The following is an 18,940-nucleotide window of genomic DNA, read 5'->3' as shown; positions in this document are numbered from 1 at the left end:
TCTCAACATATAGAAAACAAATATCTTTAAAAATATCTTCTTTGTAGGTATGTCTAGAATCCTATACTACCATACCAGTTCGTTCCATCCAGTCACCTATATTAGCTAATGATACTAAAAGAAAGGATTTGTTCCATGTCATATCTAATTAGGGACAAAGCCGAGACTTTACTATTAGTTCATACTTTCTACTTTTCAGGAATACATCCTTCAAATGGCAAATGTTTATTGAGTTCTCTCCTCTGGTATTTGTTTTGGTATTTAAGGCAGAAGACTTTATCCTTGAGGCAGAAGATTTTATCTCAAAGAGTTCAGTAGCCTTGGTAAAATAGATTATGTCTATAAAAGGCTAACAAACAATAGTAAACTATCAGATTCTGAATAATTATACCCAAGAAATAATGTTCAAAGAATTCAAAAATAATCACACCTTAGGGGCAGAGGTGATCAGAAAAAGCAAATGGAATAATTTGGGCTTGAAGGATGGGTTTGGGTCAGATACGGGACAGGACTTGGGAAGCTGAATCCTGTCTAAGGAGAATGCTGTGAGCAATGATGGGAGGCAGGGTGTGCAGGGCTTATTTAGGAAATATAAGCAGGACAGTTTGTCCTAATGGAAAGTCTATGCTGGAAGCTCTAGGAAATTAAATGGGAAGTTAAATTGGCCCAAAATTAGGAAGCCTTGAGGGTCGGGGATTAGCTCAGTGGTGCTGCACCTGCAGCTCAAGGTCCTGAGTTTGATCCCCGGTACCAGGCAAAAAAAAAAGAAAGAAAGCCTTGAATAACAGAATTATAAAGACTTTTGAGAAATAAAGCAATGATTCAGATTCAGGACTCTAAAGAGATAATCTGACAACAGTGTGCAGGATAGATTTAAGGTATAAAACTTGAAAATTACCACAGTGTTGCATGGCTAAATTCATAAGACTCAAAGGGACTTATGTCCTTCGAAATGGAGAAAGAAAAAATAATTATGGTCATCTATCTTATGATAAGGGGGACTGACTCATTTATGCATCCCTCAGCACTGATATTTATGCTTTGCTTTAGAGACAGTCTCAAACACTGAGTTCTTAGAAGCCTGTTCCTGTAGTTACAATTAACTGCTGTTATGACACAAATGCATTCATAGATAAATAGCAAATTAGTGTGCTTTTTTTCTACTTTCTTTTTAACTTCCCTGGGAACTAGTTTATGGCTGCATGTAGTGAATATTAGTAAATGCCTTAATCCCAGTAGTCTCTGACAAGGATAGCAAGGCTTAAGCATGATGGGAGCAAAGACAATGGACATGGTCAGAAGTGAGGTAAAGGACTAGAAATGTTGCTCAGTGAGATGTGCAAGGACCTAGATTCAATTCCCCACTACCACAAAAAAAGAAAAAAATATTGTAAAGATGAAGAGTAGGTAGATGTGTATTTTTACCTCATATAGGTTCAGGGCCTTAAGTATGGGGCCATTGAAAACAAATCTCTTATCAGTTTCTTAAGACTAGATTGCATTTCTGGTTTAGGAACACACACACACACACACACACACACACACACACACACACTCTTCTGATTTATAATCCATACCTCAGTGATTTAGGATCTTTGTTGTGTTATAATAGGGCAACAAGTTGGATAAATGAAAAGCAAAGACTGTCTTCCTCCATTCTTTTTTTGTTTTTGGTACCAGGGATTGAACTTGGTACCTTGCGCTTGCGAGGCAGGTGGAAGCACCACTGAGCTAAATCCCTGGCCCCCCTTCCTCCATTCTTATAGCCCTCTGGGGCATTGTATTCCTCTTACCTCAGTAAGAGAGTGGGTAAAAATTAAAACTAATTAGATTGCAATTTTGAAACTTTTTTGCATATGAAAATACTGACTCTCCAAGCAGAGAGTGATAGTGTACGCCTATAATTCTAGCACTTTGGGAGGCTGAGGCAGGACGATTGTGAGTTTGAACCCAGCCTGGGCAACCTATTAGTGAGACCCTGTCTCAAAATAAAAAAGGTCTGGGAGTGTAGCTCACTGTGATGACACTGGGTTCAATCTCATGCTAGGAAGAAAAAAATACTAAATTTCTGAAGTTGGAGGCTAGCTTCTATTGGGCAAAGACCAAAGTTGTCTTGGAAAAGGCTTTTGTGTTAATAGGTGAACCAGAAACCTCCTCTTTTAAAGTTTTCTTAAATTTATAATGATTCTAGGAGAAAAAAACAATAATAGAATGTTTCTCATTTGTTTTTTTCCCTTTCTCAGAAAGAGAAGAGAGAAAAAGACAAAATATTTGCTTAACTTCATAGACATCATTTATTATATCCTTGGGCTTCAGGTACATTTGGTCCTGAAGAGTGAAACAGGATAAGACACCTGTTGGAGAGGAGACTGCTAAGCCTGTGGGCAGGTACCAATGAAGTTTCTCCAGTAGGCCTAGTCATCATGTTTCTAGTTTTAGTCATCATGAAAGTGGTTTCTAGGTTCTTTCTGTCCTGAGCAAAGAATTGGTCAAGACAAGCACAAATGGTAGCAAAGTTTTGTTAAAGGTAGGAAAAGAAACAGGATGTGCAGTGATTTTGGGCCAAATAAAAGTAGAGAAAGAAGTACACCCTATATCATGAGAGTGGGCCACCATGCAATAGTGAACACATTGGCAAGAACTCAATGTGGACCATGTTTTCTGATTCATCCGTGCCTCAAGCTGATGTCATGTCTAGGCCATCTTATTGAACCTGTTCTAGTTCTTTAGAGAAGTCCACATACAGGGATTTGGGGACTGTTCTGCACATGTGTCCTCAAATTTTGTAATTAACAGGTCACACCCGCTTCCCCAGACAGTTTTGCTACCCCCTAATCTCCCGCCTCAATCAAGCAGTACTGGTAACTTTACTCCAAAGGACCCAGATTCTTAGGACCTTGTTGGATTTGAACAAAGCATGCTTTTCTCACATATCTAATTGATGTTTTTCTGAATTGTAGAGGCATGTGTAGTGGGAAAAAAATATCTCTGGTAGAAAAAGTATTTACTGGAAATTCAAGTCTAGAGAATTTGGAATCTGGTCCTGAGACAAACCAGCTGTGTGGCCTTGAGCAAATCACTTTGTTTCTCTAAGCCTCAGTTTCTTCAACTGAAATTGGCTTAGTTGTTTTTTAAAGGTATCCCCCTCTAAAACTCCTGTTGTATTTCTGACAGGCATGTGGCTTTTTTCAGACATGTGTTTTTAATAGTTCATAAGAGAAAGGTATTTGTGCCAAGTACTTAATAAGAAAATCATGTAGCTTTTCCTCAATGTTATGTTTTCTTGTGAGTTCTAGTCAAGGTTGTTTTTTTTTGTTTTGTTTTGTTTTGTTTTAGCTATCGAACTTAGGACCTCAAGCTTGCCAGGCAAACACTGAGCTAAATCCCTGGCCCTAGTCAAGGTTTTTTATTGGAAGGGAAATTTTAATACGAGCTTCTAATGAATATCTTTTTTAATGGAATGCAGTGTTTCACAGTTTCATCATGGAAGGCTTAGACATTTACATCTGGGGAGACAGGGGCTTCAGTAAAGACTTCAAAAATCATAGCCAAACCTCTGTTTCTGGGAATACAGACGATGAAAATAGTCTAAGCTCTTGACGGTATAGAAAGTCTTGAAATGCTATTTACCTAAATTAGTACCCCCATAGATACTAACCAGCCCTAATTCTTCCCCCCTCCCCATCCCATACCAGGAATCAAACTCAGGACCTTATGCTTGCTAGGTGTGCGTGGCATCCTAATTCTTAAACTACTTCTCTAATTGCAGTTTGGTGAAGGATTGGAAGGTGCAGGACTTTGGAAACCATGATCACAATCCTTTCACAAGGTCTTGTCCAATCTAGGCACTGAGACATTTTTATTCTTATTCTTCTATATTTTTACTCTCAGTCTTATAAAGTGATATGGCTATAAAAGAACCCCCATATCGATATCTTGTTTTGTTTTGATAGGTTTTTTTTTTTTTGAGACAGGATCTTGCTATATGGTTCAGGCTGTCCTTGAACTCACTATGCAGCTTAGGCTTGCCTCAACCTTACTGTGCTCCTCCTGCCTCAGCCTCCCAAGTGCTTGGATTATAGGCATGCGCCACCATGCCTAGCTGCCAGTACCTTTAAGCTTTTTCTTTGGATCTGACTGTAAACCACAAAGAAAACCTTCTAGTTTTCTTCTTGGATGGGTAAAAGCTATGCCACAAATGCCTGATCATTTCAGGTCTTTGATAGTACAAATCAGGTTGTTCATACCTTTCCTTATGTGTGGTCTAGGATTCCACTCTCTTGGATGTGCTAAATCTGTTAGTTATATTCCAGTTTCCAAATATTTGTTGTCATTTCTTCTCTTGATCTTTGTCCTATGTGAGTTTATGTGTTAAAAAACAACAAACTATGCCGGGCGTGGTGGCACACACCTGTAATCCCACCACTCCGGGAGGCTGAGGTAGGAGGATTGCTGTGAGTTCTAGACCAGCCTGGGCTGCATAATGAGTTCCAGGTCGGTCTCAACTACATAGTGAGACCCTGTCTCAAAAATCCAAAAAAAAAAAACCAAAACAAAACTTCATTTTAATGAATTTTCAGAAGGGGTAGGAATTAATGACTATATTTAATCTACAGTCTTTACCCAAAATTCTTGTTTCCTTCATTTCAATCTCATACCTTTCTAGTCTCCCATGCTCTATCTCCGTCTCTCCCTCCTCCATTCTCTTCCTTCTCCATCCAATCTAGATCCTATGCCTTCAGGCTTTCCCCTCATGCCCTCCCATTTTTTATTGTATCCAGCCTTAATAAGCCTCAACTTTGTATTAGTTCTATTTAAGTTTCCAGGGGAATACTGTACAGTGATGGCAGTATTATGAGTTTATATTTCCAATCTTAGCTGGACCTTCAGAACCACTCTATACTCTTAGCCATCCTGGGCTAACCTTCCATTCCTCCAACCAACTGTTCATTCCAGTGTCATAAAATGACCCTGCCTCCTCTTTCTCAGGGAAAATCCTGGCTAACTGATACTGATTTCACCAGCATACTGCTCTTTCCTTTAGCTTTATCTTTACTCAGACCCCACCTTCATTTTCTTTCCTCTAGCTTTAGAGGAAGAATTTTGGGATTGGTCCCTTCATTTATGCCTTTTACTCCATACTCTTCTGCTGTCACTGAAAAAGCCTTGCCATATTAGTTTTTCCAGCACTCTCAGTATTTTGATCCTTGTTCTCTTTTTCCCCTAAATCAATAAAAATTTCTAAGGACTTTAGTCAAATAATCATCCTTATTCTTCTACCATTCCCCTAACCTCAATACTACTATATAGTAGTATATATAGCTATATATATATATGGCTATGGAGAGTTGCTTCTAGTTCTCTGACTCTTGCATTCCTTTTAGTGCTTCTGTGCTTTTACTTTCTAAGACTGAGCTGAGATACTGCTTTTCTCTGAAACTTTTTCTGACTCTCCTTGCCCTAGGCAGAAGTGTACTTCTTTCTCTGTACTTCCCAGTATACTCAGGGATTTCTATGATAACAATATTAACGTAGTATAATTCTAGATAATAATGAGGATGATTATCATATTTTGTCTTTGTAATTCTGGTTTCTAATATATGATCTAACAGTAAAAGCCAAATATATTTATTGGAGGAGGACATTAATAGATTAGTATTATCTTGTATTTTAATGGGCTTCAGCATAGAGTTCCCCCACCAGCATCTCATTATGTAGTTCAGGCTGGCTTTGAACTTTCTATGTGGTCGAGGCTGGCCTCAAACTCATAGCAGTTCTCCTGCCTCAGCCTCCCAAGTACTGTGATTACAGGCCTGTGCCACCACCTGCAGCCAGCCAGGATAGAGATTTTATGAGCAGAGCTGAGCCCTTTTCATCTTATGCATTGGAGAAAGACTGGAACAACATCATTTTTACCATATTCTTTGGTCAGAACAGATACAAATTCAGCCCAGATTCACAATATGGGAAAACAGACATCTTTTGGTGGGAAGAGCTACAAAGTCACTTTACAAAAGGATATGGATAGAGGGGGAATAATTATCGCTAGTTTTAAGATTTTTTTTAATTTAAAACAATCTACTACAGTCCTAACTTACTAAAGATCTTTAAATAGGAAAATGGCATGACAAAATTTGCCCTTGAAAAGATAACTTTGGATGTAGTATGGAGAATAGATTGGACCTGGATAACAGAAGGTACAAAAAGAGTGGGTATGAGAATATTAGAGTAGTCCAGGTGAAAAATAATGGCATTTTAGAGTGTTGATAGAAGAGGAGAAAAATGGATAAATTAGAAAGGATTTAACAGGTAAAATCTGAAGACTTGGTACTGATTGAACCTTGAGGCTGAGAGGTAGAAGGGTGTCTAGTGTCTCACATTTCTAGTTTGACAATCAGAATGGATAATGAGAGAACTCTGAGTTTTTGGAGGGTAAATCTAAAATTCAGTTTGCAATTTATTGAATTTGAGGTACACAAATATATTTAGGCCAAATTTATTTCAGTTTAACAGTATCTGCTACACTGATCATAAGAGGCTTAACTGTTATAGTAAGACAGACTGTTGAGTAATTGACCCATTTCTACCCCATCTTCCTACTCTCTCCTTGTGTTCCTGAACTTGCCAAAGTTCCTGGACCTACCAGGAATATTCTGAAATAACCTAAATTCATGAAGAACTTCCTGAAGTCTTCCAACATTTGATCTGCCAAGTCTGTATCTTCTGTTGGAATATATACTCTTTTAAGACATGTGATAAACACTAAGGGTTTCAGACATCATGCCGATATATTCAAATCTAAAATCCTTCTAAAGGAAGAGATAAAATATATACAATGCAGAATAGAACATTAGTCCCATAAGAGATTTTCTTATGAGATTCTGTAAGTCGGGGTGGGGGGACGGATCTCACTAGGGCCAGGGATTTAGCTCAGTGGTTCTGCCACCTGCCTTGCAAGTGCAAGGACCCAAGCACAATCCCCAGTACCCCAAAAATACAAAACAAAACAGTATTTTCTACTACAAAAATCAGGTCTAATATTTGGGTTGGGGATTTGCTCAGTGGTGCTGCCGCCTGCCTCGCAAGCATAAGGACCTCCTGAGTTTGATTCCCGGTACAAAAAAAAAAAAATCTCACTAGTTGAGAATCCGAAAATAATTTAAGGTGACAATGACATTTAGGACTGGAACTTTAAGGGTTTACATGTGTTCAGGGAATGGATGCATATGTGTAGAGGCAAGCATTCCAAAAGGAAATATATGAACAGAGCACAGAAAGGAAGAAGAGTTATATATTGAGTTACTCAGTTTTTGTGAAACAGTACAAAATAAAAGTGTAAATTGTAAGTAAAGAGAAACCGTTAAAGGCTTTTAGTCTAGTTTACGCGGTTCCAGCTGACCTTGAACTCACTGTAGCCCATGCTGGCCTTTTGCTTGTGGCAGGAAAATCAAAGTTTGAGACCAAGCCAAGCATGGCAGCATATGCCTATAATCCCAGCATTTGTTCAGCTGAAGCAGTTAGAATAAAGTTGAAGTCCACCTGGACAACTTAATGAAGTCATGTCTCAAAATGAAAAACAAAAGGGGCTGGGGATGTAAATCAGCACTAGAGCACTTGCATGTATATGTTCCGTTCCCAGAAAGGCAAAAACAAAAGCTATTAGGAAACTGGGCTGAAGAAAGGTATATCATGGGCCAGAGATTTAGCTCAGTGGCAACACACCTGCCTCCCAATCACAAGGTCCTGAGTTCGATCTTTAGTAACAAAAAAAGAAAAGAAAAAAAGAAAGAGAAGTATATTTATTGTCAAAGGCACAACTAGAACCCTGACTCTCAGTCTAGTCTTCTTTTTCCTTGGCTTGCTTTTTTTGTTTTGTTTTGTTTTTTGTTGTTGAGACAGGGTCTTGGTGTGGAGTTCAGGCTGGACTTGAATTCACTGTGTAACCCAGGCTGTCCTTGAACTCAAAGCACTCCTCCTGCCTCAGCCTCCCAAGTGCTGGGATTACAGGCATGCACCAGAACACCCAGCTAGTATTCTTTTTCTTACACCAGGCTGCCTTTCAACTTTGATTTAGCTCCCTCTTGAGACAATGATACTATTATTGCAAAGTAGAAGTGGTCATTAGTGTTGGGACATTGAATATGCTAGAGAAGCAGGAAATGATTCTGTGTTGTTCCGAGGGTCGGTGTGTGTGTGTGTTTTAGGGGCTGATTGGACCCTCAGTCACTTGGGCAAGAGTATGATGAAGGATAAAAAAGACAGAGACAACAATTTAGAATACAAGGGGCTTCAGAGGAAGATTTATTTCTAGCGGACACTCTCTACAATCTCTCTGGTGAGCCTGCTTTTATCAACCAGCAAGAAGCATAAGAAGGGACTGTGCACCATTTGTAGAACAGTGACCACCAGGAGATATCAGTAAATGCGTAATTAATTAGTATGGGGAGCAAGATTAATGGGGGGACAGATCCTTCCCTCTACCCAGATGCCTATGTTCCATGAATTGTCCCTAGCAGAAGTTATCTTGACCCTGAGTCCTATGTTTATGAGTTTTCCCACACATCCAGAAAGCCTGGGTTTTTTATTAACTTTTCTGTTCCTGATGCAAGTTGTATTGGCCTTGGACTCTACAGGACCCAAGTCATTAGCCTGCTCCTCAATATTTATGTCCATCCTGATACTTACTCCTTATCTCCCTGTAGAATTAAGATCAAAATCCTTAACATGGCCTAAAACATCTGTAGTCTATGGCTGTCCTTATCTTGTTTTCTGTTCCATTTATACTGGGCCTCCGTCCACTCTGCTGAATATGTAGATCTCTAGTTTGGTAACTATGTACTCCTAATAATCAAAACAATCTGTCATTCTTGTCATGAATTTAAGATAATATGCCAAGTGCCTTTGTATAATGCAGCTACCAAGTAGCAATGTAATAAGCACTTGTCACCAATCTCTTCTGTAATTCCTCACTCGCCAGTCTGCCTCAAGGCCTTGGCAGCTGCTGTTCTCTCTGCCCAGGTACTCTTCTCAATTTCTCCACCTTTTTGCCTGATTAATTTGCTGCTCCTCCTTCAGGTCTAAGTCTAGCACAGTGTTTTCCTTCATCTTCAAACATAGATTAGGTCCCTGTCACATGTTTCCATAGCATCCTGTCCTTGACTTTCACAATCATTGTGTACTTACAGTATTTTATATTCCACAAAATTAAGCTTCATGTAGGGATCATGTTCATTCTGTTCACTGCTATATTCCAACTATCTGATGTATAGTAGGTGTTCAATGAATATAGGCTAGAGACTATAGCTTAGAAGAGTGATCTTATTTTTCGGTCCTGGGGATTGGACCCCTGCATATGCTAAGTATGCTCTCTGCCACTGAGCTACATCCTCACTCCCTGATCTGCTTTTAAAATGGACGAAAATGCCAGGTGTATTGGTGCATGCCTGTAATCCCAGCACTTGGGAGGCTGAGGCAGGGGGCTTTATAGTGAATTCAAGGCTAGCCTGGGTTACACGGTGAGTTCAAGGCTAGGCTAGACTATATAGCAAGACCCTGCCTCAAAAGTAAAATGGACAGGGTCAGGAATTTAAAACAGTGGTTCTGGCACCTGCCTCGCCAGTGCAAGGACCTAAGTTCAATCCCTGGTACAAAAAATAATAATAATAATTAATTAAATGGACAAAAAAGCCAGACACAGTGGTGTATGCCTATAATCTCAGCACACAGAAGACTGAAGCAGGAGAATCACCACAAGTTTGAGTGAGTCCAAGGCCACTATGGACTACATAGCAATATCCTATCTCAACAAAACAAAACAAGACAAAAAATCCTTCCCTTTTGTTTTCTGTCAAATACAGTAAGAAGCAGCACTTGATGTAGAAATTATAGGTGTGTACCACCAGGCCCAGCTTCTATACCTAAACTTTGAATTCAGTTTAGTTTAACAAAAGTTATTTGGGACAGCCTTAAAAACTGTTAGGATACATCCATTTAAGATTAATGGAGGCTTTTCTTTCTTAATTCACTAAGTCTGTGCATAGTCTTAAGGCATACTAATTCTCCCACTATACTAGAAATCCTTGAGGTCTCATTCACAGCAGTGCTAGAAGTCTAATAGTGTTTCCATATGAAATCTAGATGAATTTCAGTTTTGTTATGTTTTTTTTTTGTTTCATTTTGTTTTTGTAGTACCGAGAATTGAACCTAAGAAAGGGCCTTTGTACTGAGCTACATCCCTAATCCTTTTTTTATTTTGAGACAGTGTCTTGCTAATTCAACAGGTTGCTCAGGTTAGGTTCCACCTTTCAGTCCTCCTGCTTCAGCCTCCTAGAATGCTAAAATTATAGGAATGTGCCACCATACCCAGCTGAATTCTAGTTTTTAAACATGCAGCTATCATAAACTGCTTCTTTGCCTTTCAATGGTTTTTTGCCCACTCTTCTGCGAGCTAAGTGTTGTTCAGTGAGCATGTTGGAAATTGAACTCCCAGTTGGCCTTCACTGTGCTGTTTTTTTTTTGGTACCGGGGATCGAATTCAGGTCCTTGTGCTTGCAAGGCAGGCAGTGGAACCACTGAGCTAAATCCCCAGCCCCTGTGCTGTTTTTTTTTTGTTTTTTGTTTTTTGTTTGTACCAGGGCTTGAACTCAGGTCCTTGCACTTGCAAGGCAGGCCACTGAACCGCTGAGCTAAATCCCCGGCCTGGCCTTCGCTGTCCTTATGCAATGAGCAAGATAAAAACAACTCAGTTCCTCTACACACATGATGATTCTGGGAATGAGAAAGACAGGAGCGGACCTCAAGAATATTTGGCATTGCAGTGAGCCTGGGGACCTTTTTCTCACCTGTGTATTTGAAAGAAGTTATGATCTGAAATCCCTTGTGACCTTTTTGGGGAGAATTAAAGACCTTACTAACTAAAGTGACTAGAACTTTTTAAGATTTATTAAGAGCTTTGGACATGTAAAGAATTACTTTATCTTTCATGATATATTTCCTTTTTGGAGTACCTTCCTGAACTGATTTTTTATTCTCTAGCTTTATAGTTCTGCAGATATTTTGTTTTGTATAATTTTGGTAGTATATATGTCTGTTTCTTTTTTTTTTTTAATTAAAGCAAAGCTCAAAAAATTTGAAGAGGCTCAGTCCTACATATTCATAAAAACTAGCATCTTTGTGGTTGTTCCTAAACATCTTAAAGCTTTATTGACACATAGCACTTCAAAGTGTTAATATTAGAAGCAAACCTGGTAAATTATTACTGAAACACAAATACGGCTTGGTCCTTGACCTCTTTGACATTTAAAAGTAATCTACTCAAAGCAGGTGGCTGCTGCCATAGGAGCATTTAGCATTTGCTTTACCACTCTCCAAGAACGTGTGAGGATACTTGGAAGCAAAATGATAGAGTTCCTCTGGGCTGGAGACAGTGGTGCATACCTGTAATACCAGCCACATAGGAGGCCAAGCAGGAGAATCAAAATTTTGAAGCCAGCCTCAGACAACCTTAGCTAGACTCTGTCTCAAAATAAAATAAGAAAGGCTGGGACTGGGCTGCTGATGAAGCTCAGTGATAACATACTGGCCTAGCTTGTGCAAGGAGTTGGGTTCAAGCCCTAGTACCTCAAGAAAAAAATGAATAAACTAAATTTTTTAAAGGTAAGACTTATACACAGAAAACTATAAAATATTGTGAGAGAAATTAAATAAAATTTCAAAATATGGAGACACATTCCATGTTTCTGAATTGAAAGTCTCTGCATTGTTAAGAGGGCAACTTTTCCCAAACTGATCTGTATATTCAACACGAATCAAGTCAGAATCCTAATAGGATTTTTGCAGAAATTGACAAGCTAATTCCAAAAGTTTTCTGGAAATGCAGAGGACCCAGAATAACCAAACAATTTTGAAAAAGAACAAAAAAGTTAAAAGTTCAAAACTTACTATAAAGCAGTAGTGGCCAAGACAGTGAGATACTGGCATAAATATAAACATATAGATCAGTGGATTCGAATGGAGAATTTGAAATAAATCCTTACATTTGTGCTGCTTTTTTTTTTTTAGTGGTACTGGGGATCGAACTCGGGTCCTTGTACTTGTGAGGCAGGTGCCAGAACCACTGAGCTAAATCCCTGGCCTTTTTTTTTTTTTTTTTTTTTTTTTGGTACCAGGGATCTAACTCTCCACAGCCCAAAGGATAATCTTTATACAGTTTGTGCTGGAACAATTTTATACTCACATACAGGAAGATTAATTTAGAGCCTTACCTCATTCCATATACAAAATTAAAATGGTTAAAGATCTAATAGAAGGGCCAGGCATGGTGGCACACACCTGTAATCCCAGTACTCGGGAGGCTGAGGCAGGAGGATCACTGTGAGTTCAAGACCAGCCTGGGCTACAGAGTGAGTTCCAGGTCAGTCTCAACTACATAGTGAGACCCTGTCTCAAAAAAGCAAACAAACAAAAAGAAGATCTAATAGAAGAGCTAAAACTGTAAAAGTTTGGGGTTTTTTTGTTTTTTGGTACTGGAGATTGACCTTCAGTCTTTGCACTTGTGAGGCAGGAGGTGGAACCACTAAGCTAAATCCCCGGTCCTAAAACTGTAAAAGTTTTAAAAGAAAAATAGAAAAGACAAAACTATAGAGACAAGAGGGCAGATTAGTGATTGCTGGAGATGAGGTAAGGAAAGAGATTGATTGCAAAGGGTCATGAGAGATCTTGAGTAATAAAAATATTCTATTATTATTCTATTACCGAATTTTAGTAATAGATGTACAGCTCTTTCTATAGATAGATAGATAGATATTTTTTGAGACAGGGTCTTGCTATGTATTTCAGGTGGCCTTGAACTCATTAAGTACCCCAGGCTGCCCTTGAACTTGCACCAATCATTCTGCCTTAGCCTCCCCAGTGCTGGGGTTACAAGCGTGTACTACCACACTCAGCATGTTTTCTAGAAATCACTAAATTGTATACCTAAAAACAAAGACCCTATAGTAAAGTTATCAGCCATATTCAGAATATGGATACGATACAAGATATGGTACCAAACTAGCAGATCAGGTTAGTGGAGGAATAACAACAAAGAAACTTTATAGATGGTATAAAGATGAAATAACCAAATGCAATGTGAGACCTTGAATGAATCCTAATTTAGTCAAGCTAATTGTAATGGCACAAATCTGAAATATGGATTGGATATTAGATGACTGTGCAGTGGTGCACACCTATAATTCCAGCTACTAAGGAAGCTGAGGCAAGAGGATTGCAAGCTTGAGGCCAACCTGAGCAATTTAGTGAGACACTGTCTCAAAATAACATGAAAAAGGGGCTGGGAATATAGCTCAGTGGAAGAGTGCTTGCCTAATTTGCACAGGCACCTGGTTTTAGACACACACACACACACACACACACACACACACACACACACACACACACGTGTGCTCACACAGTCACAAAACAAAGATGGAAAAAGAATGAGTCATGAAGAGATAAACTCAAACTGATCCAAAAAAATACCCAGGATATAGGGAGGCAAGATGAAAGCGGGGACAAAAGAACTAGAGGCCAAAATGAGAGGGTTGGAAAGTAAGATAGAGCAAAGAGGGGCCCATTGAGGCTGATGCCCTGCACCATCCCTCTTCACCCATAGTCACAATGGAATTCACTGTCAAATACCTGCTTCAGAGAGGAGGTAGATTAACAAATCCCAGCACCTGTGATCCATTATAATAAAGCGGGAGAGAGCCGGGGATTTAGCTCAGTAGCACTGAGCCTGCCTCACAAGCACAAGGTCTTGAGTTTGATCCCCAGTACCAAAATAAATAAAAATAAAGCAGGAATATAGCAAGTCCAGGGCCACCCTCAATAAAATAGTAAGGCACCATCTCAAAAAAAGAATTTATGGAGAACTTTGAATAAGGTGAAATTGACAACAAAAGTTCAGACTCAGGTAGGTCAGTGGGGTTGCAGAACTAATCGCTCACAAGGAAACATTGCGCTGCCTGAGAAATCAGGCCCCAGCTGAGCTCTAAATGAAATCTTCCCTAAAACTCTGGAAACTGAGTACAGACTTGGATGCCCTTGTGTAGTTGGTTATGAGACCACCAGAGCCAGGCTTTGTGTGGCATCTTGAGGACAAATATATACACTATTCTGCATGCAGGCTAGAAAAGTTCATGAAGATGCTTTAAAAGCCATTGATCTGCTGGGTGTGGTGGTTCACACCTGTAATCCCAGCACTTGGGAGGTTGAGACCATTCACACTGAGAGTTATTACGAAAAGGTACTAGCTGGGGATTTAGCTCAGTGGTACTGTCACCTGCCTTGCAAGTGCAAGGTCTTGAGTTTGATCCCCTGTAACAACAAAATAAAAGTACTTACTTATTTCTGTCATTACACTATTTTCCTATTGCTAATTTCTCCCCCCCTTCAGTGCTTAATTGCTCATCTTACCTGATGTATTCATTCCACTAGACTTTAGCACTATTGGCTTATTGTCTCTTTCTAGGATATCTCTGAGAATTTTTTGGAGTGCTAGTTTGCTAGTTTGGTGTTCATGAAATTTTTTTTCTTTTGAGACAGGGTCTCGCTGTGTAGTTCAGGTTGGCCTCAAAGTTGTGGCAATCCTCCTGCCTCAGCCTCCTACATGCTGGGATTGCAGGTGTGCACCACCACGCCTAGACATGAAATTCTTTGCACTTGGTTCTCCCCCAGTCCCACCCCCGGTACTTGGGATCAAACTCAGGACCTTGCACTTGTGTGGCAGGCATGGCACCACTGAGTTAAACCCCTGGCCAGCTGGCTGTGAAATTCTTAAGGTTCTCTTTCTCATGTAAAGACTTTATTTCTCTATCAATTTTGAAAGATAGTTTTGCAGGATATTTCAGTCTAGGTTGAAAGTTGTTTTCTTTTAGGGCTTGAAACTCTTCCCTCCAAGCTCTCCTGACCTTTAATGTTTGTGTTGAAATGTCTGCGGGGTGCTTTGTGGGGGAGGGGGTTGTTTTGAGACAGGGCCTCACTATGTAGTTCAGGCTGCCTTGAACTCTTGTGTAGCCTAGGCTAGCCTCAAACTCACAGCAATCTCTTGCCTCAGCCTCCAAAGTGCTGAGATTGCAGGTGTGCAGCACTGTGCCTGGCTTAAGAGGGCTTTTTGTTTTTTGTTTATTTGTTTGTTTTTGAGATATGGTCTTACTATATAGCTCAGACTAGATTTTTTTATTTTATTTTTATTTTTTTTTGTACCAGGGATTGAACTCAGATCCTTGTGCTTGCAAAGCAGGCAGCAGAACCACTGAGCTAGATCCCTGGCCCTAGTTCAGACTAGATTTGAGCTCACTATTTAACCCAGACTAGCCTGGAACTCACAGCAATCCTCCTGCCTCAGACTCCCTAGTACTGGGATTATAACCATGCACTACCACACCTAGTTGAGCTGGGAGTTTTGGGGGGTATTTTGTTGCCTTGTTTTCTTTTTTTTTTTTTTTTTATCCTCTCTCATTGAGTTTATTGGTACATTTTAGGTATACAGTACAGTTACATTCCTCATTGGGATCTTATACCTTTACATGACAGGTCTTGGTTCTCATTTTTTCCCCTTGTCCCTGCCCTCCCTTCACCCCCTCCTCCCCTCCCCATTTACAAACACTTTATTTCCATTTTTTCATTTTCTCATACTTTTTCCCTTATTACCTTTCCCCTACCCTTCCCACTTCCCCTACACCTTTAGCCCTTTTCTTCCTATTTCACATTGTCAATTATATCATTAGGATCTCATGTACCATTTGTTTTCTCGTGTTTCTTTTGTTTCTTTTTGTTTGGTTATTTTGTTTCATTTCACTTTGTGCTGCGGGTTTAGAGCACATCACATATTGTAGGAGTACAAACTTGGCTTGTCAGTGGAAGCTTTTTGGAGGAAGTGTATCGTGGGTGAGTCTTGTTCAATAAGAGTAGAAAGTTAGGAGTTTTCATAGAAATTTACCTCATTGTCCATGAATATGCAGTAATAACATGAAATCTTGGAGGTAAAAGAGAGCTAAAGTGTCGCTTTCAGAAAGTGAGATGGGGAGAGGCAGGAAAAGAAGAATTGTGGATAAGAGTTTGTGATAGAATAGAAGATAGGTTAATGATATGAAGTTTCCTTAAATTTCTTTAGAAGTCCAAAAACATCATAGAACATGAGATAGGGTTCCTAAGAAGACCTTTTATGCTTTTATGTGTTTGGATCAAAGCTGGTGTCCACCATCAGGGTCTCCCGGGCTAGAGTGTGGGAAGCATGGCTCTGACCTTATCAAATTCCAGGCACCTACTACTGCTGACAGAATAGAACCAGGAGGGCCTGGAATTTAGCTCAGTGGTACCACTGCCTGCCTTGCAAGTGCAAGGTTCTGAATTCAGTCCCCAGTACCACACACACACACACACACAAAAAAAAAAAAAAAAAAAAACAAAAACAAAAAAAAAAAAAAAAAAAAAAAAACAAAAACAAAAAAAAACAAGCCATGTTACCCAATTGTGAGTCCTTTCTGTCTTACTGTTTTCGCAGGTTCCCCAGAATACATCTCCATACAGGCCTCGTGGATGCCCATCTCTACTGCTTGAAAAAATACGTTGTAGATTTCCTAATGGAAAATAGGTAAGAAAGTCAAACATACAGGGTTTTTCTCTTGTTTTTGTTTGTTTTTGTGGTGCTGGAGATTGAACCCAGGGCCTCACACATGGTAGGCAAGCATTGTACTACTAAGCTACATCCCTAGCCCAAATGAGCCATACAGTTTTTTTTTGTTTTGTCTTGTTTTTGAGACAGGGTCTCACTATGTAGTTGAGTCTGACCTGGAACTCACTGTGTAGCCCAGGCTGGTCTCAGTCTCGGACTCACAGCGATCCTCCTGCCTCAGCTTCCCGAGGACTGGGATTACGGTCATGTGCCCCACCATGCCTGGCTAGCTGTAACAGTTTTAAATGCGGTGGTGGGACTTGCTGGGGATCAAACTCAAAATCTTGTGCATACTAGGCAGGTACTTTACCTTTGAGCTACACCATCCCAAGCTTCTTTCTGTTATTATTGTTTTTAGACAGGGCCTCACTATGTAGTTCATAGTGGCCTTGAACTCACTGTGGCCAAGAGCTTGTGATGATCCTTCTACCTCAGTCTCCCAAGTACTGGGGTGAGAGGTGTATACCACCATCCCCAACTAAGGTTGTTTGGGGGTTTGGGTGAGTACCCCCCCTTGTTTTTTCTTTTCTTGTTTCTTAAGGTGCTGAGGATCAAACCCAGGTCCTCCCATTTGTTGGCCCTCCACTGCTGAACTATATCCCCAGGTCCACCATCCTTCTTAACACTAGACACCAGTTTATATAAATAGCACTGTTGGTTCTCACTTCTGTTTTATAAGTGAAATGATGTTATCTATATGCTGTTGTTTTACCTATACCAGTCTCCTCCTTGTATTTTTTTGGAACCTGTGTTATTATAAATTAGCAAAATATTTCTAAAACTTACTGTAATCTACAGTGCCTCTTTCTGCACAGTTCCAGGCTTTTCTTCTCTCTTTTTACAAGACCGAGCTCCCCTACTGTTATTCTACAATATTTGTCTCTAAATATGTTCCCTTCCACTATGCAGGTATCCTCTAGATGGGCTCTCTTAGCAAAGGGTCAGAAGTATACCCCAGAACAGGAAAAAGAGAGAAGAGCAAGTCTACTCCAGTTTGGGAACAAAAGCCCACCTCTCTGAGTGGACTGTCATGAATGCAGAGAAACAAAATATATACATTTTCTTGTTTTGCTTTGAGTACAGACTTGTAGGCCTTAAATACTTTCCAGAGACAGACTGGCAGAACAGATCTTGAGTTTCCAAAGAGAAAATGTCCTTTTAAAGTTGACCTCAAGGATGTTGGGGGTTTTTTTGTTTGTTTGTTTGTTTGTTTTGAGACAGAGTCTCACTATGTAGTTGAGACTGACCTGGAACTCACTACATAGCCCAGGCTGGTCTCGAACTCACAGTGATCCTGCTGCCTCAGCCTCCTGAGTGCTGGGATTACAGCCGTGCACCACCACACCCAGCGGACCTCAAGGATTTTTTAATAAAAAAAGCTACTAGAATCTTTAGAGAAATAGGTAGAGGAATAGTTTCAAACCCCAAAATACCATTATCACACTTAAAAAACAAACAAACAACTGTTTTTTTTTTTCTTTTTATTGAGTTTATTGGTACAATCTATGTATACAATACAGTTACATACATCATTGGGATTCTGTAGCTTTACATAATAGGTCTTGATTCTCATTTTTTCCCCTTGTCCCTGCCCTCCCTTCACCCCCTCCTCCCCTTCCCATTTACAAACACTTTATTTCAATTTTTTCAATTTATCATATTTTTTTCCTCTCCCTTATTACCTTTCCCCCACTTTCCCTACACCTTTAGCCCTTTACTTCCTATTTCACATTATTAATTATCTCATTAGGATCCTGCGTACTATTATAGTTTTTCACACCAGAGAAACTATTCGGTATTTCAGTTAAAGAAATCTCTGTATGAACATTAAAAATAGGGAATCCTAAAATAAAACTAAAAAGGAAAGTAAAAGAGAAAAGGCAATGATGTAAGATTAAAATAATCCTTAATTCTGAAGATGAAAATGGTCCCTTAACATATTTAAATTGCTTCTTGCTCTTGTAGTCTTATCTTATTCTTTTTTTTTCATTATTTAGAGAATACTTTATTAGTTTCTGTAATCAAACCCACGTAGATATGACCTTACATATTTAATACAGTGTGTTATCCCTGTACAAATGGAAAAAAATAAAATAAATTAACATTTCTAGACCAATATGGCTGTCCATTTCTGTACAATGCCAACTCAACACAATAAATTGGGACAACTTTTTCCAAAGTTGACAGCACAGTTAAAGTTTCCAAAAATTCAAATTATATATATAT

The 18,940-nt window shown here is 39.5% G+C and overlaps 1 protein-coding gene across 4 annotated transcripts in view; it reads left to right on the top strand.

The window, feature by feature from the left end:
• The window catches only part of Eif2b3 (eukaryotic translation initiation factor 2B subunit gamma), a 119,123-nt gene that overhangs the window by 74,633 nt on the left and 25,550 nt on the right, over positions 1 to 18,940 (top strand). For all 4 annotated transcript variants that reach the window (XM_010610158.3, XM_010610155.3, XM_010610156.3 and 1 more), the window contains one exon: positions 16,544 to 16,633. In XM_010610158.3, the coding sequence (XP_010608460.1) occupies positions 16,544 to 16,633 (90 nt within the window). The remainder of the gene's footprint in view (positions 1 to 16,543; positions 16,634 to 18,940) is intronic.

Source organism: Fukomys damarensis, unplaced genomic scaffold (genome assembly GCF_012274545.1).
Source record: "Fukomys damarensis isolate Sample0158 unplaced genomic scaffold, DMR_v1.0_HiC HiC_scaffold_23, whole genome shotgun sequence".
NCBI lineage: Eukaryota > Metazoa > Chordata > Mammalia > Rodentia > Bathyergidae > Fukomys > Fukomys damarensis.
Note: the sequence above shows the minus strand (reverse complement) of the source record. Positions and strands in the feature narration are given on the sequence as shown.